The sequence below is a fragment of the Cervus elaphus genome, chromosome 9 (genome assembly GCF_910594005.1).
Source record: "Cervus elaphus chromosome 9, mCerEla1.1, whole genome shotgun sequence".
Taxonomy (NCBI): domain Eukaryota; kingdom Metazoa; phylum Chordata; class Mammalia; order Artiodactyla; family Cervidae; genus Cervus; species Cervus elaphus.
In genome coordinates, this window is record NC_057823.1 from 16,843,828 (window position 1) to 16,866,731 (window position 22,904).

Below are 22,904 nucleotides of genomic sequence, written 5' to 3' on the forward strand. Positions count from 1 at the left end.
CTTCATGGCAAATAGATGGGGAAACAGTGACAGACTTTATTTTCTTGGGCTTCAAAATCAATACAGATGGTGATGCAGCCATGAAATTAAAAGATGCTTGCTCTTTGGAAGAAAAGCTCTGACAAACCTAGACAGCATATTAAAAAGCAGAGACATTACTTAGCCAACAAAGGTCCATATAGTCAAAGCTATGGTTTTTCCAGTAGTCATCTATGGATGTGAGAGTTGGACCATAAAGAAGACTGAGTGCCAAAGAATTGATGCATTTGAATAGCGGTGCTGGAGAAGACTGCTAAGAGTCTCTTGGACTGCAAAGAGGCCAAACCAATCAATCCTAGAGGAAATCCGTACTGAATATTCATTGGAAGGACTGATGCTGAAGCTCCAGTATTTTGGCCACTTGATGCAAAGAGCCAACTCTTTGGCAAAGACCTGATGCTGGGAAAGATTGAAGGCAGGAAGAGAAGAGGATGACAGGATGAAATGGTTGGATGGCATACCAACTCAATGGACATGAGTTTGAGCAATTGAGCAAGCTCCAGGAGATGGTGATGGACAGGGAAGCCTGGCATGCTGCAGTCCATGGGGTTGCAAAGAGTCAGACACAACTGAGTGACTGAACAACAACTTTCATTTTAGCTGCTACCCTGAAACTTTTTTTGTCCGTATTGGGTCTCCACTGGGGCACAGGCTCAGTGGTTACAGTGTGTGGATTTAACTGCCTCGTGCTGGCTTAATGCCCCCATGGAGTGTGGGATCTTAGTTCCCTGACCAGGAATCAAACCTTCCTTCCTACACTGGAAGTCAAATTCTTCACTCCAGACCACTAGCAAAGACCCCTGAAAGCTTTTAAATTAACGTCTTTCACCAAAGTCTTTATATCTTTTCCCTCATACAAAATTTACTGGGACTTGTGATCACAGCAATGCTGATTGTCAACTCCTCAGCAGAAAACTGACCCAGAGACCTAAAAATCAGAACACAGTGAGAAGAGGCACTAAACAGACCCAAGTGGAGGGAAAAAACCAAGTCCTCCCCTGAGAAGTGGCAGAGCCTTTCTTGAGAAAGGTTACAACTGACAGTGACTTGGAAACCCCTGTGGGGAAGTCCTCAGTATCATCAGCAACAGTGAAATTAATGCACTATTGTGAGGTAAATTGACTGGCTCCCTCCACAGGGACACAAGCCGTGGAGACTGCTTGATTGCCCCATTGTGGACATAACCGTAATGATGATGGGAATGGCTGTGACTGTTCCCCCACCTTTCCTGGGTCATGAATGCTTCACATTGGACTTTTCTTTTTCCATGCACCTTGATGTGTGGGATCTTAGTTACCTTATCAGGGATAAAACTCTCATTTTCTGCAGTGGAAGCAATGAGTCTTAACCAATGGACCACCAGGGAAGTTCCACACATTGGCCTTTTCTGCACCAGACAACTTTGGACATGGCTGTCAACCTCAGTCCCCAATGGTGCCATCCATTGAGTTTCCCATTTGCTTTGTCCTGTTTCTGAGACCCTGCAGTCAGTGGAGCTCTGGTTCCTTCTTCCCTCTTTGCCCAAGCCTGCTGCTCTCACAGGCAGCTGTCTTCCCGTGGCCTTTTCTCCCTCCTCAGTGTTCTGTCACTTGATACATAAAGGGTGGCCTGTGCATCCCCGTGGCAGGGACATTATAAAAGATGCTATTACACTTCAGCAGTCTGTCTTTCCATGTGGCGTAACAGCAGACAAGTATCTCTTTAATGCAGGAGTTTTGAGGGGGGAGTGGGAGGTCTTATTCATTAAAGTAGGGTTAGATCAGGGTCAGCTAACATTTGTGCTACAAGAGGGAAGGAGAGATCTGCACTGTAATTATTTCAGTGGAAGCTGTGACAAGTTTTGCCCAGCTGCAATTGGACAACACCTTGCCATAGGCCCGTGCCATATACCTCCTGCTTTCTGCCTTAAAGCTTCTTTGATACCACACTATGGGACACCTGAGAAAATCTGCTCTGTATTCAGAAATGTATAACTCAGACATAGAGGTATGCTAATCTCTCTGGGACCACCTCTGGCCCATAGAATGGATGAGCTGCTGTCTTTTCGTTTACTGACTGGAAAGTTCTGAGAGACATATCCTGATGTACTTCAGAAGGGTTTGGTGGGGTTTAGCTCCAGTCATCCATAAAGGAATCAAATTGATAATGATTACTTTAATTGGTTTGGTTTTCTGTCCTTCCCTGGTAGGTAATAATAGAAGATATACACTATACACACACACACACACATACATACATATCTATATAGGTATCTAATATGTATGTGTCTGTATATATATGTATATATACACATTTGTTCTGTTTCTCTGGATAATCCTAATAGCTACCCAAAAGAAATGAAAATACATCTGAACAAAAGGACATACATGAATTTTCAAAGCGCCATTACTTATAACATGCACAAAGTGGAAACAACCCAACCCAACATTCATCAACTGGTGAATAAATAAATGGAATATCATTCTGCAATAAAAAGAAATTATTTTTGCTATAAAGCCCATGAATCTTGAAAAATACACTAAGTGAAAAAATTACTGATGACTTTATTTACATGAAATTCTAGAAAATGCAAATGTATAGAAATAGCAGAATCACGGCAGTGCAGATGTTAAATGTATAAGAAAATGGTGTAACAGCTAAAGGTAAAGGAAGCAAAATTCCATTATATTTTTACCACTAAATTTTAAAATTACATAAATCTATTTTTATCAAGAGTCTGATACAGGCATAAGTAAATATTAACTGGCACAGAAGAGTCTGAAATATACGTATATATAAGAATTTATTATTTATTAAAGGTGAAATTTCAAATTCATATGTCAAGGATAGATTATCAGTAAACAATTGGCTGTCTTTCCATAGGAAAAAAGTAATTGGAAATACTACCCTATACCACATGCCAAAATACATTCTTCAAGGATTAAAGACTAAAATGTCAGTAAAAAATATTTAATTTTAGAAGAAAATTAGGAAATCTATGACACCTAGAGTTGGAAGAGAATTTTAAGGCCAGCAAAAACCCAGAAATTATTTAAAACAAAAAGAGAGTCCTTTGGCCAAATAAAAAGTGAGTATGTGTTTTTTGGTTTTTTTGTTTTTGTTTTTGTTTTAATATTTATTTGTTCATTTATTTGGCTGTGCTGGGTCTTTGTTCCAGCATGCAGGATCTTTAGTTGTGGCATGTGGATTATTTAGCTGTGGCATGTGGGATCTAGTTCCCTGACCAGGGATCGAACCTGCGGCCCCCTGCATTGAGAATTCGGAGTCTCAGCCACTGGACCACCAGGGAAGTCCCAAAAGTGAGTATGTGTTTTGCAACAGATGAAACATTAATGTAGCAAAAGAGCTATTGATAACTGCATAAAACATTTGATAATGCACATGAACGATTTTGGTAAAATGTGTTAAAAAAAACCAAAAAACACAAAACACCTTTAAAGTTTTCCAAAAAACTTTTATAAACTATTCTGTGGTCACCCACTGAAATAAGCAGCAAATATGATTACAGAGAAAATTTAGAACTATTCCTGAATGAATAAACAAGGCCTGGTGTCAGTGTTGTTTCTCAACTTAGTATGGGAGGTCTTGCACTTTATGGTAATATCAAGAAAAATAAAAAACAGACTTACGTGAAGAAAAACACAAAGGTTAAAGGAAAACGTACTACTCTGAATATTCAAAAGAATCAATAATTATTGTTTAGCACGGTGTCCAATGTAAATAAAAAGAAACAAGGGAAAACAAACATGACTGAACGGAGAAGATAGAGCATGTCATGGATTGGCAGGCTTATTAACATATGAGAATCATTTTAAGCGCTCCAGGAAGTTGAGAACAGGCTGGTACTACAGCTTTTGATGAGCACCGTGTTGGGTGAGTTACCACCATTGTCCCCTGTCCTCTAATCCCAGCGCTGGGCCTCTTCCTGCCTCCAACACCACTTCGGCTTATAGATCGCCCTCCTGCCCCTAGCCCCTGCCACAGGCTGGTTGCAGCATCAACGTCGTCCGGTGGGCCTATTTCTGCTCCCAGTCCTCACACTGAACCGACCCCAAACCCCCCGCCACCACAACGTGGGCAGAAACTACAAGTTCCCTCCTGCACTGGTTGAACTAGGCTAAATTCAATCTCAGAGACCCGCCCCCGCAACTGCCCCGACGGGAAGCGGAAGTAGCGTCACTGCTCTGCGTCGATATTACATCTGGCAGCTCAGCGCAGTTAGGAGAGAGGCGGGCTTGTTTGTAATGCAATTAAGCGTGTCCTTGGTGAAGCCTAAGTTAAGAGAAGGCTCGGATACAAGGAGCACGTTAAAGGACAGGATTGGCCCGAACTTTTGAACTGTCTTCTGGGACAGGCCTGGACTCTCGTCTCGAGTCCACCCGGACCTGAACCCCAGCCATCAGCGAAGTCGTAGGTACGGTTAGGACCATCTGCGGGGTGTTCTCATTCACTGTGCTTCCCTGTTTGAAAGCCTGCGTGACTTTAGTCCTTGAGGACTTGAATCTCCGCTGTTTCAGTAAGATTGCTCAGGCTCCTGCGCCGTCTGGTTATCATCAACCTAGTGACCCTACCGTGTTACTGTGTTGTCCGCTTGAAAATGGAAGAGTTGTAAGTTGTTTGTTAAGTGTCTTACTGAGGATTATGGCCCGGGAGTGAGCGTCTGAGATAGCTTTGAGAAATTGTTCTGAAGAGGTGTTAGTATTTATGTGATTTTGGAGAAGGGTATGTGTAGGAAAATTGTCCAGGAAAAATCTAAGAAAGAATTGGAGAATTTTATTTGAGCCACATTTGAGGATTATAACCATGGAAGAGCGTCCCAGAAAGCCCTTGAATAGTATGCATTTATTTATTTAGGGCTTCCCTGGTGACTCAGTGGTAAAGAATCCGCCTGCAAGGCAGGAGACATGGGTTCCAGCCCTGAGTCGGGAAGATTCTCTGGAGAAAGAAATGGCAACCCACTCCTGTATTATTGCCTGGCAAATCCTATGGACAGAGGAGCCTGGCTAGCTACCGTCCATGGGGTCGAAAGAGTCGGACACAGCTTGGCTACTAAAGCACCACCAGCATTTATTTGTTTATATTTTTTGGCCATGCCACGGACCATGCAGGATCTTATTGCCCCAGTAGGGATTGAACCCATGACCCTTGCAGTGGAAGTGGGGAGTCTTATCCACTGGACCACCAGGTAAGTCCCTTGACTAATGTTTAGATTGTACAAAATTTACAGTTGAAAGAGCAGATTCAAATATTGAAGTTGTCCCAAATACATAAGTCTTATAAGTTCCTCAGGACGTGTCTGGTATGTAATGATTGTCAGACAATGACAGTCGAGGTCACTGATTCTCTTGTTATACAGCATACTGTTCTGGTAGCTTTCATATGTGTCATCTGCACAGAAATAACTGACTGATACTTAATACTGGTTGATTTATGATTGTTATGAAACAGGGCTCCAGATAACTATATCTCCAGAGGGATGAAGCTGCCCTGAAATGATCCTGGTTCAGAAAAAAATGTTTATGCAAATTTCACTATCAGCTTTGCAGAATGGCAGCCTATCATATGCCGCATGAGAAGTCCTCATTATTGCCTTTTTTTTCCCCCCCCCCAGAGACTCAGCCTTAGGTTCTGCATTTACAATACAGATTTTTTTGGTGTAGGTCTGAGCAGTCATGTTGCTTATTTATCTAGGATGAGCTGAAGTGGACCAGAGAGAATGCTGTTCTCTAAGACAGCTTCCTGGTATGTATGCATTAGGTAGAGTTGCTGCATAATCCTATTCATGTATTTCATTGCTGTAATAAGTGAAGAGCCACAGCATTCAGGGCTTATGTCCTTACCTGTGAAACGAACCCCAGTACTCTTTGCCTGGTGGGTAACATGGCACACGTTTACCTCTCTGGCTCAAGATGGAGCAGGATTTCTCTGGTATTTCATGGCAGCAGTGAGTGTGAGCTTTTTGGTTATTAGTGTGTGTTTATTCCGAAGTTACAGTGTCAATTTTAATTTTTAATCTTTGGTTGAAGTTTAGTTGATTATATATTGGTTTCAGGTGTAAAACATAAGGATTCTATATTTTAATAGATTGCCAAGTCCAGTGCAGCTGGTGAGAAAGACCTGAATCGGGGGCAAGAACGTAAAGAAAAGAGACACAATAATTTGGCAAGCAGGGAGTCAGGGGGCCCTCCTGCTCTCCATGGCAGGCAGACAAAATGGCTACTTTCAGGTCGCACTTTTATTGACAGAAGTCACACGAGATCATTAGGGAATAACTATACTGGGGAGTTTGATCAGCACACCATAAAGAGGGAGTAAAGTTAAGGCTCTGCTGTTAATCAGGAACATCTTGTTTTGTTTCCATGGGGACGGACGCAGAGGCAGGCAGTGAAGCGGAGCAGAGTGCACGTCCAGCCCCAAGAATGTCGGTTAGTCATGCTTATTAGGACAATGACGAGGGCAGAGTTTGCCGCAGCCTCGAATCATGGGGCAGGTTCTGGTCTCTGCTCCACCAGGCTGTAACAATAGATTATACTCATTTAAATTTACAAAAAAATATTGACTATATTCTCTGTGCTGTACAGTACATCCTTGTATCTTCTCTGTTTTATACATAGTAGTTTGTACCTTTTAACCCTCACCCCAATCCTGCTGGCCCCTCTCCCCCCTCCCCACTAGTAGATACTCATTTGTTCTCTATACCTCTGAGTTTGTCATTTGTTTCCTTCTTTTTTTAGATTTCACATATAAGTGATAATGTACAGTATTTGTCTTTCTCAGTCTGACTTATTTCACTGATCATAATACCCTCCAGGTCTACCCTGCTTTTGCTAATGGCAGAATTTCATTCTTTTTTATGGCTGAATAATGCTTCATTTTGTGAATCATCTTTATGCATTTATGTGTTATGGACACTTAGGTTGCTTCTGTATCTTGCCTGCTGTAAATAATGTTGCTGTGAACATTGGGGTGTGTATACCTTTTCAAATTACTGTTTTCATTTTCTTTGGATATATACCCAAAGGAGTGGAATTCCTGGATCATGATGTAGTTTCTTGAGGAATTGCCATACTATTTTCCATAGTGACTGCACCAGTTTACATTCCCACCAACAGAATATGAGGGTTCCCTTTTCTTCACATCCTCGCCAAATTTGTTATTTGTGGTCGTCTTCATGATGGCCATTCTGACAGGTATGAGGTGATATCTCATTGTGGTTTTGATTTGCATTTCTCTGATGATAAGCAATGTTCAGTATCTTTTCATGCACCTCTTGACCACGTGTGTGTGTTCTTTGGGAAAATGTCTTTTCAGGTCTTCTGTTTATTTTCTAATAGGATTGTTTGGGGTTTTGATCTTAAGTTGTATGAGCTGTTTACATTTTTTTTTCTTTTACCCATCATTTGAGAGGCAAGAATTTTATTCACCTATTATTAACTTTATTGTTCCCAAACAGAAAGACTTGAGTCATATCATACAAATACATTCAATCCCTCATAGACATTAATTAGTAGTGACAATGGAGAAGGCAATGGCATCCCACTCCAGTACTCTTGCCTGGAAAATCCCATGGATGGAGGAGCCTAGTAGGCTGCAGGCCATGGGGTCACTAAGAGTCAAACATGACTGAGCGACTTCACTTTACTTTTCACTTTTATGCATCGGAGAAGGAAATGGCAACCCACTGCAGTGTTCTTGCCTGGAGAATCCCAGGGACGGGGGAGCCTGGTGGGCTGCCGTCTATGAGGTTGCACAGAGACAGGCACAACTGAAGTGACTTAGCAGTAGTGACAAAAGAGCACTCTATAATTTATAGACTCTGAAAATTTTTAAGTTCAAAGAAAATTTTTGTGAAAGTAAACATAAGCAATGTTATTTTCACTGTCCGGCTTTAATTCTTTTAGGGACACAAAAAGAGGAGCAGTCACACCTATAAAAATGGTCAATTTATTTTTAAATGCTTTAAAATAATGAGAGAATGAAAAATAAATAATTTTAAATAGGAGTACTGAATTTAAAAAGAGAAATGTAACTAACATCTCACGGCTGGTTTATGCTTAGAAACAGATGGGAGGCGGGAGGGCAGTTTCTTCCAAAAATACATAATGGAGTTGGCCAGAATATACCAACATGGTAAATAAAATTAAGGGGTAGCATAATAGGTTCCATCCTTGCCAGCCCCACAAGTGAAATCACTAAAACTTCAGATCCCCTCTTCTTTTTTCTTACAAGTAACTTCCACAATGAGGATCACCAAGTTTTCACTCTCTGTCCCTCAGATGCTCCAAGAACTGTCAGTGTGACTTTCTTTTTTTTTAATTGTTTTTATTTTTTTTCATTTATTTTTATTAGTTGGAGGCTAATTACTTTACAATATTGTAGTTGTTTTTGCCATACATTGACATGAATCAGCCATGGATTTACATGTGTTCCCCATCCCGATCCCTCCTCCCACCTCCCTCCCCATCCCATCCCTCTGGGTCTTCCCAGTGCACCAGCCCTGAGCACTTGTCTCATGCATCCAACCTGGACTGGTGATCTGTTTCACCCTTGATAGTATACTTGTTTCAATGCTATTCTCTCAGAACATCCCACCCTCGCCTTCTCCCACAGAGTCTAAAAGTCTGTTCTGTACATCTGTGTCTCTTTTTCTGTTTTGCATATTGGGTTATCATTACCATCTTTTTAAATTCCATATATATGTGTTAGTATACTGTATTGGTCTTTATCTTTCTGGCTTACTTCACTCTGTATAATGGGCTCCAGTTTCATCCATCGCATTAGAACTGATTCAAATGAATTCTTTTTAATGGCTGAGTAATATTCCATGGTGTATATGTACCATAGCTTCCTTATCCATTCGTCTGCTGGTGGGCATCTAGGTTGCTTCCATGTCCTGGCTATTATAAACGGTGCTGCAGTGAACATTGGGGTGCACGTGTCTCTTTCAGATCTAGTTTCCTCAGTGTGTATGCCCAGGAGTGGGATTGCTGGGTCATATGGCAGTTCTATTTCCAGTTTTTTAAGGAATCTCCACACTGTTCTCCATAGCGGCTGTACTAGTTTGCATTCCCACCAACAGTGTAAGAGGGTTCCCTTTTCTCCACACCCTCTCCAGCATTTATTGCTTGTAGACTTTTGGATAACAGCCATCCTGACTGGCGTGAAATGGTACCTCATTGTGGTTTTGATTTGCATTTTTCTGATAATGAGTGATGTTGAGCATCTTTTCATGTCTTTGTTAGCCATCTGGATGTCTTCTTTGGAGAAATGTCTGTTTAGTTCTTTGGCCCATTTTTTAATTGGGTCATTTACTTTTCTGGAATTGAGCTGCAGGAGTTGCTTGTATATTTTTGAGATTAATCCTTCGTCTGATGCTTCGTTTGCTATTATTTTCTCCCAATCTGAGGGCTGTCTTTTCACCTTGCTTATAGTTTCCTTCATTGTACAAAAGCTTTTAAGTTTCATTAGGTCCCATTTGTTTATTTTTGCTTTTATTTCCAATATTCTGGAAGGTGGGTCATAGAGGATCCTGCTGTGATTTAAGTCGGAGAGTGTTTTGCCTATGTTCTCCTCTAGGAGTTTTATAGTTTCTGGTCTTACATTTAGATCTTTAATCCATTTTGAGTGTATTTTTGTGTACGGTGTTAGAAAGTGTTCTAGTTTCATTCTTTTACAAGTGGTTGACCAGTTTTCCCAGCACCACTTGTTAAAGAGGTTGTCTTTTTTCCATTGTATATCTTTGCCTACTTTGTCGAAGATAAGGTGTCCATAGGTATGTGGATTTATCTCTGTGCTTTCAGTTCTGTTCCATTGATCTGTATTTCTTTCTTTGTGCCAGTCCCATACTGTCTTGATGACTGTGGCTTTGTAGTAGAGCCTGAAGTCAGGCAGGTTGATTGCTCCAGTTCCATTCTTCTTTCTCAAGATTGCTTTGGCTATTTGAGGTTTTTTGTATTTCCATACAAATTGTGGAATTATTTGTTGTAGTTCTGTGAAAAATACCGTTGGTAGCTTGATAGGGATTGCATTGAATCTATAGATTGCTTTGGATCAATAGATAGCCATTTTCACAATATTGATTCTTCCAATCCATGAGCACGGTATATTTCTCCATCTATTTGTGTCCTCTTTGATTTCTTTCATCAGTGTTTTATAGTTTTCTATATATAGTTCTTTCATTTCTTTAGGTAGATATACTCCTAAGTATTTTATTCTTTTTGTTGAAATGGTGAATGGTATTGTTCCTTTAATTTCTCTTTCTGTTTTCTCATTGCTAGTGTATAGGAATGCAAGGGATTTCTGTGTGTTAATTTTATATCCTGCAACATTACTGTATTCATTGATAAGCTGTAGTAATTTTCTGGTAGAGTCTTCAGGGTTTTCTATGTAGAGGATCATGTCGTCTGCAAACAGAGTTTCACTTCTTCTTTTCCTATCTTAATTCCTTTTATTTCTTTTTCTGCTCTGATTGCTGTGGCCAACACTTCCAAAACTATGTTGAATAGTAGTGGTGAGAGTGGGCACCCTTGTCTTGTTCCTTCAGTGTGGCTTTCCCAGTCCTTCAGCAGAGTTCTGTTCATCCTGTGACATTGCCCTTTGGTCCTGATATTAATCCATCTTAGCTGGGCACAACTGTGCTAAAGACCCTTCATCTCCACTGGGCATGATGCTGAGGTAAAGACAAAGGCCTTTCCCCAACTAGAGCTGAAAGTCTCTTGACCAAAAAACATGGAGTAGCTGAGGGCTTCCACTGTCCCATAGAGGCTCCAGCATTAAAACACTTTTATCTGATTCATTCTTTGCTTTCTGGCAGCAAACCATCTGTCTAGGGTATTTATACAGTTTTTTGCAAGATTTTTATCAGAGGCTCATTCATTCTTGCATTATTTAGAAACTCCTATGTGCCAAGCCTTTCTTATGTTATTGAACAAGGCAAATACAGCTTTTCCTGTAAAGTCTTTTTTCTTTATAAGAAAATTTTTTGTTAATCAGTTCAGTTCAGTTGCTTAGTCATGTCCAACTCTTTGCGACCCCATGGCCTGCAGCACGCCAGGCTTCCCTGTCTATCACCCAACTCCAAGACCCTATTCAAACTCACGTCCATCGCGTCAGTGATGCCATCCAACCATCTCATCCTCTGTTGTCCCCTTCTCCTCCCACCTGCAGTCTTTCCCAGCATCAGGATCTTTTCCAGTGAGTCACTTCTTCACATCAGGTGGCCAGAGTATTGGAGTTTCAGCTTCAGCATCAGTCCTTTCAATGAATATTCAGGACTGATCTCCTTTAGTATTGACTGGTTGGATCTCCTTATAGTCCATGGGACTCTCAAAGAGTCTTCTCCAACACCACAGTTCAAAAGCATCAATTCTTCATTGCTCAGCTTTCTTTATAGTCCAACTCTCACATCCATAAACTTGACTACTGGAAAAACCATAGCTTTGACTAGACAGACCTTTGTTGTCAAAGTAATGTCTCTGCTTTTTAATATGCTCTCTAGGTTGGTCATAGCTTTCCTTGTAAGGAGCAAGCGTCTTTTAATTTCATGGTTGTAGTCACCATCTGCAGTGATTTTGGAGGCCAAAAAATAAAGTCTGTCACTGTCCATTGTTTCCCCATCTGTTTGCCATGAAGTGATGGGACTGGATGCCATGATCTTAGTTTACTGAATGTTGAGTTTTAAGCCAACTTTTAACTCTCCTCTTTCACTTTCATCAAGAGGCTCTTTAGTTCTTCTTCACCTTCTGTCATAAGGGTGGTGTCATCTGTGTATCTGAGGTTATTGATATTTCTCTGGGCAATCTTGATCCAACTTGTGCTCATCCAGCCCAGCATTTCTTTTTTTTTTTTTTTTTAGTTTTCTGAATGTTGAGGTTTTTTTTTTAATAATTTTTTTTATTTATTTATTTTTTCAGTGGGTTTTGTCATACATTGACATGAATCAGCAATAGATTTACACGTATTCCCCATCCCGATCCCCCCTCCCACCTCCCTCTCCACCCGATTCCTCTGGGTCTTCCCAGTGCACCAGGCCCGAGCACTTGTCTCATGCATCCTACCTGGGCTGGTGACCTGTTTCACCATAGATAATATACATGCTGTTCTTTCGCAACATCCCACCCTCACCTTCTCCCACAGAGTTGAAAAGTCTGTTCTGTACCAGCCCAGCATTTCTTAAGCAGGGTTACAATATACAATATACAATATACATACTCCTTTCCCAATTTGGAACCAGTCTGTGGTTCCATGTCCAGTTCTAACTGTTGCTTCTTGATGTACATACAGGTTTCTCAGGAAGCAGTTAAGGTGGTCTGGTATTCCCATCTCTTTAAGAATTTTCCACAGTTTGTGGTGATCCACACAGTCAAAGACGTTAGCATAGTCAATAAAGCAGAAGTAGATGTTTTTCTGGAACTCTCTTACTTTTTCCATCCAACGGATCTTGGCAGTTTGATCTCTGGTGCCTGTGCCTTTTCTAAATCTAGCTTGAACATCTGGAAGTTCATGATTCACATACTGTTAAAGCCTGGCTTGGAGAATTTTGAGCATTACTTTGCTAGTGTCTGAAATGAGTGCAGTTGTGTGGTAGTTTGAACATTCTTTTTATTTTTATTAATAAATTAAAGTATAGTTGATTTACAATATTTTATTAGTTTCTGATGTACAGCAAAGTGATTGTGTTACGTATATATTCTTTTTCATATTATTTTCCTTTGTGGTTTTTTAAAGGATATTGAACAGTGAACAGTTCACTGCACTGTACATTAGGATCTTGTTTATCCATTCTCTATATATTAGTTCGCATCTGTTAACCTCAAACTCCTAATTCATCCCACCCCCACCCCCTTTCCTCTTTGGTCACTCTAAATTTCTGTATCTGTGTGTCTGTTTCTGTTTTTTAAATAAGTTCATTTGTATCATATTTTAGACTTCACAAATAAGTGATATCATATGATATTGTCTTTGATTTATTTCACTTAGTATGATAGTCTCTAGGTCCATCCATGTTGCTGCACATGGCATCATTTCATTCTTTTTTATGGCTGAGTGGTATTCCATTGTGTGTGTGTGTGTGTGTGTGTGTGTGTATACCCCATCTTCTTTATTCATGCATTTTTTATGGACATTTAAGTTATATAAAGCTTATTTTCTGATAAAGAGAGGCAGGTAGAAAACAAATACATTAAACTAACCCCAGTAGTCATATGTGCAATGCAGAAAATGAGTCTAAGTACAGATGGAGAACAATGAGAGGGTTGTTTTGTAGCATCTTTCAATAGGTGAATGGGGAAGGCATCTCTGAGCCCACTAAAACTGTGTCCTGTGGAAGGGCAGGTGGCAACACATTTGCTCTGTTTGAAAAACTGAAAGTAGGTTCGTGTGGCTGGAGAATAATATGGTGTGAAGAGGTGCAAAATGAGATCATAGTGATGGGTCTCAGCTAGGTCATGTTTAGCCCAGGAGGTCATGGCAGAGAGTTTGGCTCTCAGCTCTTCTGTCTCACTATTGTAAAACAAAAGATATCCACTAAAATCTATATGTTTATGTCACTAATTCATTTGAAAAGAGAATTTGCTAATAAATTTATGTATCAATGCATAAAAAGAGCCACTGCATTTTTAAATAAAGCAAATCACTAAGCAAATTTTGTCCCATTAACTACTACTTTTATCTATGTATACACTATTCTTCAAAAATTTGGGGATAATTGGGAGAGAAGACCTAAATTTTGAGTTAGTATTTCCTCTGTGACTTCATTGCCTTTTGGAAAGTCAATAAGTAATAACAAACATTCTGAGGCACCCTACTCTAAGCTTTCCTACAATATTAAACCAATGCGTATTTTAGTTCAGTTCGCTCAGTTGTATCCAACTCTTTGTGACCCCATGCACTGCAGCATGCCAGGCTTTCATGTCCATCACCAACTCCTAGAGCTTGCTCAAACTCACGTCCATTGAGTTGGTGATGCCATCTAACCATCTCATCCTCTGTTGTCCCCTTCTCCTGCCTTCAGTCTTTCCCAGCATCAGGGTCTTTTCCAGGGAGTCAGTTCTTCCCATCAGGTGGCCGAAGTATTGGAGTTTGAGCTTCAGCATCAGTCCTTTTCAGTCCAGATGTTTATTTAGGAGGAGAAATTTAATCCACATGCCTTGATTAACAAGATCTATAATTGTTAAGAATAAACAAAACTTAAAGACACATCTACTTAATTACAAAAACAAAAAACAAATCAACAAAGGCAAAAAGCCATTTAACAGTGTGCTGAACATGTTTTTCCCTATTGAACTCTCTAACATCATGCCCAGCACTCCAAAAAGAAACAATACACCCACTCAAGAACAGCCTGGAGCCAGGTAGGGCTTCCTGTCCAATTATGTATCATTCATTCATTTACGACTTGATGTATGGCACATGGAATGGAAACCTAAGTTAAATGGTAGAAAGGTGTAACGGCCCCCACCCCTCAAAGAACTCCAGAACCTTACTTACCTTAGTGTGATCTTAGACCACAGTAATAAGACTAAAACTTTTCTTATGGAGTTAATTTTAATTTCCTAAACAGAAATGTAGTAAAAATAAGAGTTCTTCTTTCCTTTGAACTATAGAAAAGAAAGTAGCAAGTATTAACTTTACTAAGTATAAGGTTTCACCGTGGATGGGCCTAACCAACCCTAAAATATAATAATCTTCTTTTGATCAGTTTACAGATGGAGGAAGATTTTAAAGCTTGGCCCATAAGTGAATCCTGACAAACAAATACAGGGAAATAAAGCGTACAAGCCAATTGAATTTTTTCAAACATAAAGCATATGACTGTTAAATCTTTTATGACTCAACATTTAGAATCTAATAATTGTATATATTTTGAGTAAGAAATCAATGTGGAATTTAATACTGTATTTCAAAAATAATGCATATATAGAGATTTTTTAATACCAAAATTGTTACTGTACAAGCTGAAAGAATATGTAGTCCACTAGAAATCTAGAAATACTATCTTCAAAAACTATTATAGGGCAAAATCTTAATCTCTGTAGAAAAATTAGAAGATACATTATATGTCTAGATTTTTTTCATGCATGGTATTAGAGAAGACTCTTGAGAATCCCTTGGACTGCAAGGAGATCCAGCCAGTCCATCATAAAGGAGATCAGTCCTGGGTGTTCATTGGAAGGACTGATGTTGAAGCTGAAACGCCAATATTTTGGCCACCTGATGTGAAGAGCTGACTCACTGGAAAAGACCCTGATGCTGGGAAAGATTGAGGGCAGGAGGAGAGGGGGACAACAGAGGATAAGATGGTTGGATGGCATCACCAACTCAATGGGCGTGAGTTTGGGTAAACTCCGGGAGTTGATGATGAACAGGTAGGCCTGGCGTGCTGCAGTTCATGGGGTCGCAGTGTCAGACATGACTGAGTGACTGAACTGAACTGAACTGAACTGAACCTATTATTGGTCATATCATTTGCAGATATTTTCCCTCATTCAGTAGATTGTCCTTAGATTTTTGTTGATAGTTTATTTTGCTATTTGTTGCTTAGCTGTATCTGACTTTTTGTGACCTCCATGGACCACAGAACACGAGGTTTCCCTGTCCTTCACTATCTCCCAGAGTTTGCTCAAACTCATGTCCATTGAGTCAAAGGTGCCATCCAACCATCTCATCCTCTATTGCCCCCTTCTCCTCTTGCACTCAATCTTTCCCAGCATCAGGGTCTTTTCCAGTGAGTTGGCTCTTTGCATCAGCTGGCCAAAGTATCTGAGCTTCAACTTCAGCATAAGTCCTTCAAGTGCATATTCAGGGTTGATTTCCTTTAGGATTGACTGGCTCAGTCTCCTTGCTGTCCAAGGGACTCTCAGAAGTCTTCTCCAATGCCACAGTTCAAAAGCATCAATTCTTTCACACTCAGCCTTCTTTATGCTCCAAGTCTCATATCCACACATGACTACTGGAAAAACCATAGTTTTGACTATATGAACCTTTGTTGGCACAGTGATGTCTCTGATTTTTAATACACTGTCTAGGTTTGGAAGCTTTTCTTCTGATGAGCAAATGTCTTGTTGTGGCTTCCAGTGACCGTCTACAGTGATTTTGAAGCCCAAAAAAATAAAATCCGCCACAGTTTCCACTTTTTCCCCATCTATTTGGCATGAAGTTGTGGGACTGGATGCCATGGTCTAGTTTTTTTAATGGTGAGCTTCAAGTCAGCTTTCTCACTCTCCACTTTCACCTTTGTCAAGAGGCTCTTTAGTTCCCTTTTACCTTCTGCCATTAGAGTGGTATCATCTACATATCTGAGGTTGTTGATATTTCTCCTGGCAATCTTGATTCAAGCTTGTGATTCATCCATCCTGGCTTTTCACATGATGTACGCTGCACAGAAGTTGAATAAGAAAGATGACAGTATACAGCCTTGACGTATTCCTTTCTCAATCTTGAACCAGTCTGTTATTCCATGTCCAATTCTAACTCGTGCTTCTTGACTTGCATACTGGTTTCTCAGGAGGCAGGTAAGGTGGTCTGGTATTCCCATCTCATTAAGAATTTTCCACAGTTTGTTGTGATTTACTGTTGTCAATGACACAGAAGTAGATGTTTTTCTGGAACTTTGTTGTTTTCTCTGTGATCTAATGAATGTTGGCAATTTGATCTCTGGTTCTTCTGCCTTTTCTAAACCCAGGGTGTACATCTGTAAGTTCTTGGTTCATATACTGCTGAAGCCTAACTAGGAGGGCTTTGAGCATAACCTTACCAGCATATGAATGGGCACACTGTTTGGTAGTTTGGACCTTCTTTGGCATTGCCCTTCTTTGGGGTTGGAATGAAAACTGACCTTTTCCAGTCCTGTGGCCATTGTTGAGTGTTCCAAATTTGCTGGCATACTGAGTACAGTACTTTAATAGCATCATCATTTAGGATTTTGAATAGCCAAAGTGGAATTCTGTCACCTCCACGACCTTTTTCGTACTAATGCTTCCTAAGGCCCACTTAACTTCACCATTCAGGATGTCTGGCTTTAGGTAAGTGATCACCATTGTGGTTATCTGATGTGGTTTCACACTGAATAATTCTCACAAACACACAGGATTATGAGAGAGCACAGGGAGAGCTCATGGAGAAGCAACTCCCCGAGAAAACTCTGAGTGCATATTTATTGATAACTTATCTTGTAAACTCTAACTAAGAGCAAGTCAGAGGCCAGAACTCTGGGATTAAGGAGGATTCCTCCTGGAGGTCCAGAGGTAATCACATTAAGAAAGGTCTTTGACGATAAAGGGTTTGTTCTGCGTACAGAACAGCATCTAGCTAATGCTGACATGTCAGCCAGAACGTCTAACTTAAGGGTAGGAGTAAGCTAGCAAGGAAGAGGGAATGAGTAAGATTGAATTCTAGGAGACATTTTTGAGAAAGCAGTAAAACATGGTTTCTGCAGTCTGGGTCATTAAGACCTTTTTTATATAGTTCTTCTGTGTATTCTTGCCACCTCTTCTTAATCTCCTCTGCTTCTGGTAGATCATTACTATTTCTGTCCTTTATTGTGCCCATCCTTATATGAAATTTTCTCTTGATATCTCCAGGTTTTTTGAAGAGATCTCTAGTTTTTCCCATTTTATTGTTTTCCTCTGTTCCTTTGCATTGTTCATCTAAAAAGGACTTATTATCTCTCCTTGGTATTCTCTGGAATTCTGCATTCATTTGGGTATATTCTTCCCTTTCTCCCCTTGCCTTTCACTTCTGTTCTTTTCTCAGCTATTTGTAAGGCCTACTCAGACAACCATTGTGCCTTCTTGCATTTCTTTTTCTTGGGGATGGTTCTGGTCACCGCCTCCTATATAAAGTTACAAACCTGCATCTATAGTTCTTCAGTCACTCTGTCTACCAGACCTAATATCTTGAGTCTATTTGTCACCTTCACTGTATAATCATAAGGGGTTTGATTTAGGTCATACCTGAATGGCCTAGTGGTTTTTCCTACTTTTTTCAGTTTAACCCTGAAATTTTAAAAAAGGAGCTCATTAAAAATAAATTAATTAATTAAATAAATTAAAAAGGAGCTCATAATCTGAGCCACAGTCAGCTCCATATTTTCATCAAATACATTTTTTTACCCCTTTCTCTCTTCTCCTTCTGATAACCCTATAATGAGAATGTTAGAATGCTTCATAGTATCCCAGAGGTTCCTTAAACTGTTGTTGTTATTGTTTTTTCCGCCAAATAGCATGACCTGCAGGATCTTTGTTCCTCAACAAGAAATCCAACCCAGGACCACTGCAGTGAAAGCAATGATTCTTGAACTGTCCTTATTTTTTTAATTTGTTTTTCCTTTCTCTCTTTCTGATTGAGTAATTTCTTTTATTCTATCTTCCAGATCAGTTGCACTTTCTCCTATGTCACCTGCTGCTGCTGCTGCTGCTGCTTCTGCTGCTGAGTTGCTTCAGTCTTGTCCGACTCTGTGCAACCCCATAGATGGCAGCCCACCATGCTCCTCTGTCCCTAGGATTCTCCAGGCAAGAATACTGGAGTGGGTTGCCATTTCCTTATCCAATGCATGCTAAGTTGCTTCAGTTATGTCCGACTCTGTGCGACCCTGTGGACAGCAGCCCACCAGGCTCCTCTGTCCACAGTATTCTCCAGGCAAGAATACTGGAGTGGGTTGCCATTTCCTTCTCTACCTATGTCACCTAGTGCACTGTTAATAATTTCTAGTCTTTTTTTCACTTCAGTTACTGTATTCTTCACTTTTGACTGGTTCCTTTTTAAGTTTATGTTGCTTGTTACATTCTTACTATGTTCTTTCATGTGTAATTTAGTAGTGAGATTGCTGGGTTATATGGTAGGTTTATTCCTAATTTTTTAAGAAATCTCCATACTTTAAGTACATACATACTCTTAAAATCTCCATATTTTAAGAAATATCCATATCTCTAAAACAAAAAGTATAACGAAATCAGTATCCATTATGTCTTTTCTCAGGGTGTCCTTGTTGGGAAGATGTGCTGGTGATAGAGGGGCTAGAGCCAGAAGCTGTGTGAGCTGCTTTTTCTCCTGTGCACCATGGCTGTCAGTGCCAAGTCAGTGGCAGTAGGAGCCAGGTCTGGTTCCAAGATGGTGGAAGAAAAAGCCCTGAGTGTTGAATCTGAGTTAGATCTGTTCCCTCCATGTGTGCACTCACTCTCCTCCCAACAATGGTACCTTTGCCTTAGAGGGAGCAACTCTGGAACAGGAGGGTTTTTGTGGGCCAGACACACACTGAGACTGTCTAGGAAGTCAGTCAGGTTACAGACAGCTCCTGATCCACCACCTCCACAAGTGCCAGCACTGGCCTAACTGACCTTATTCAGATGCAGTGCTGGGTTGACATCTGCTGCATACCCTCAAGTGTGCACTCTTGCTTGGCAACAACACAAAAACCAGAACAGTCCCCCTCCTTTTGTACCTTACTCTGTGGATCTTTTTATAGCCTTGGTTTTGGACATCATTCTGACCATCTCCAGTTTATTTTCAGTGAGAGGGGCTCCATATAGATGTATTTTTGATAATGTTCCTGGGGGGAGGTGAACTCAGGGTCCTACTTCACCAACTTTCTTCTCAGTATGAGATTTCATGAGTGTGCGGGGATATTTTGGAATTTCGAATGACTCTCAGGCAGTGATTGTGGAAATTATGATCATCTCTGGATGCCCATGCCTTCTTTCTTTTCTCCTCAATCTTCTTTCTCAGGACCCTTTTTGCCATCCTGAGGGAAAGATAGAGGCAGACAGGATGGTGTCTAAGTGTTTGAGAGATTGTTCTCAGGTAAGAAGATAGGATATCCCTATACAAAGTGACCTACTGCAAGCGCCATATGGAAAAATTTCCTTCTGGGCAGACCTTTGTCCAAAGCTTCTTAAAGAAATAAAGCCAGTCTGAGTCCCTCTTAAATTTCCACCCAATATGGAAGCTCTCATATTGATGAGGAATTACTCTGAATGATCTTAGTATTTCAATAATTACCTTCTGATATTGTCTCTTGATTGCTACTGCATGGTTTTTTATTTTGACTGTTCTGGCATGGTAAGGAGTGAGTAAATACTTCTCAGTGAACTTATTTATCTATCAGCTTGCACAAGTGTGTGTAATTTGCTTAGGATTGTGTTACTGGTTCCATATCAATCACGAGTGAGTGTAGCTAGAAAGGAGACGACCTAAGACTTGTGTCCTCTGACAGATGATGACAGACCTTGAATCCCTCTGTTGATATTGACACTCCCTTCCTCATTCTCCACTGTACATGGTTGGAGATCTTACTTTACTGAAACTACTTTGTGTGCGATGGTTTAGGACTCAGTGACCTTCGCTGATGTGGCTGTGTACTTCACCCAGGAAGAGTGGACTTTACTGAACCCCTTTCAGAGAAAGCTATATAGAAATGTGATGCTGGAAAACTACAAGAACCTGACCACAGCAGGTAAGGCTGCCATCATTCCTGTACACTCTTAGGGAACGGACATATATGTGCTGTCCTTTCTATGTTCCAAGATGGGTGATGCCAATCTGAATGCAATGGAAACTAGTAGACACTCGTATCTAAGGAATGAGTTTTACTCCAGTATACTCTCTATAACAGTGTGCTTTGAGAACTAACAACATTATCATGACTCTTGTTTGAAATATGCATTCTCAAGAGTTTACCTTTGGCATAGTGAATGAAACTTTGGAATTTGGGCCCAGTTATTTCTGTTTTAACAAGCAATGGACATTATTCTCTTGGACACTGTCATTTGGCAACCACTAGTTTAGCGGCTTCTCCATGAGACCAAACATATCCTTTGCATTTACTTCATTTCCTATTTTAATAGCATTCTCAGTGCTTTGTAAATGTTCATATAGGTCTCAACATGTTTTCATGGGCCAGAGATACTGTCTCTTTTTAGACACAGAAAGAGGGGCTATTTGCTTTTTTTTTCTGTTCAAAAAATAGTACCACATTCATTCTAGTGACTTGATTAGATATAGGACCTTATTCATGGGAAGGTTTGTCATGTTTGGAAGGTACTTTTTCATTAATGTATCTTTCCTTATGAACAGGATATAAGCATTCAAACCAAATCTATTATCTTGGTTGGAAAATAAGAGTTGAAGTCTGTGGAGAGACAGATCCTCCAAGGTGAGAGATTATAAAGAACTTCCCAGGTCAATTAAATTTCAGTATGTTTTGAGTTTATAAGAAGGAAACTTAGTGAGATGTGTTTTCCTTCAGAAGGCTGAGGACATTGGTTTCTAATGCTCTGTAACTTCCTCAACATCTTATACGTACTTACTTTTCATTTTATCAGAGTTTCCTATGGTCTCATAAAATAGCCTTTTGTTTGTTTATTTGTTATATCTTTTTTTTTTTGGCTGTCTTGGTCTTCATTGTTGTTGTTGCTGTGTGCATGCTTTCTCTAGTTGCAGCGATCAGGGGCTCCTCTACTTTTGGTGCACAGGCTTCTCATTGGGTAGTTTCTCTTGTTGCAGAGAATGATCTCTAGGGCCTCAGACTCACCAGTTGTGTCACTCAGGCTCTACAGTTGCAGGCTCATTAGTTGTGGCACACAGGCTTGGCTGTTCCAGAGCACATGCATTTTTAGTTTCAGGACCAGGGATCTCACATGTGACCTCTGCATTGTAGACGAGTTCTTAACCACTGGACCACCAGGGAAGTTCCTTAGTTTTATCATGTTAATGTATACTTTTTGTCCAGAACTTTCCCCAGTAATATTCTCTTTTCCTCATTTTCACTTTTTCATAAGACTCATCTTTTAAATCAAGTACTGAATTTTGACTACATATATATATTCTTCATTTTTGTCATAATCAAGCTCCTCTTTTCTGTCTTGCCTTTTTAAAAGGTATGTTTAGTTTGGAAACTTATTCACGTGAGCCTTATTGTTTTTAACCGCTTTAACATCCACTTCTTTTTGCAGTCTTAAATTTATTATGCTCTTTTACTTTAGAATGGGAAATGCAAATCCAATGGCTTGGAAATTCAGCAGGATATTTTGTGGGAAAAAAATCAAATAGGGTACAAATGGTATGATCAGTAAGTTCATAAGAAATATTTCTTATTTTCCTTTCAGTTAACAAGATGAACACTAGTGGTAGATGTTTGAGTGGCATTTACCCCAAAGATAGCAGTGTCTGATAACAAATTTTGATTATGTTCAATTTGGGGATATCCTAACCCGAGATTCAAAATAGTTACATCAGAATTCCTCAAGAAATCATTCCCACATATATAATTAGACATTGAATTTTGAGAACAATTCAATGAAATTGCAATGAACTGTTTTACCATTAGAGTATATGGCATTTCATTGTGTCAGAAGGATTTCATCATTTAATTTTAAAGAAATCAACAGAGCAGGAACTGTATGAATGTAATGAAGATGTTAAAAATCATCATCTTCATTGTAATGATGTTTCTGTTTGGAGATGGGTAGAATCAGTTAATGAGTCTGAGAAAGCTTTAAATCATCATCCATTGGTTTTTCCACAGACACAAAGTCACAATGGACAGGAACTGTATGACTGAGCAAAATAAGAAAGACATCGGTGACCACTTTTACCTTAGGACACACAGGAGCACTGAAAATAGAAGGAATTTTTATGAAGATAATCAGTATGGAAAGAGCTTCCATACTCTACACAATAAACCCTTTACTGGGAAAAAAAATCCTCCATGTTTAATCAGTGTGGAAAAGCTGTCAGGCTGACTCCAGATATTACACATATGAGGACACACACTGGAGAGAAACCTTTTAAGTGTGACACATGTGAAAAAGCTTTTAGGTTGTTCTCATTGCTTCATGTTCACCGTCAATTTCACACTGGAATGTGGGAAG

At 39.9% G+C, this 22,904-nt stretch overlaps 1 protein-coding gene across 2 annotated transcripts in view; it reads left to right on the top strand.

Moving 5' to 3' along the window:
- Window positions 1-4,219: 4,219 nt before the first annotated feature.
- LOC122699467 (zinc finger protein 426-like) overlaps window positions 4,220-22,904 on the top strand; it is a 30,634-nt gene continuing 11,949 nt past the window's right edge. The window contains exons 1-4 of one of the 2 annotated variants that reach the window (XM_043911428.1): window positions 4,220-4,453; window positions 19,762-19,836; window positions 20,362-20,488; window positions 21,109-21,187. In XM_043911428.1, the coding sequence (XP_043767363.1) occupies window positions 19,804-19,836; window positions 20,362-20,488; window positions 21,109-21,187 (239 nt within the window). In that variant the 5' untranslated portion in view covers window positions 4,220-4,453; window positions 19,762-19,803. Of the gene's footprint in view, window positions 4,454-19,761; window positions 19,837-20,361; window positions 20,492-21,108; window positions 21,188-22,904 lie in introns of those variants that run through there. The other variant, XR_006342611.1, reaches the window with a different exon arrangement.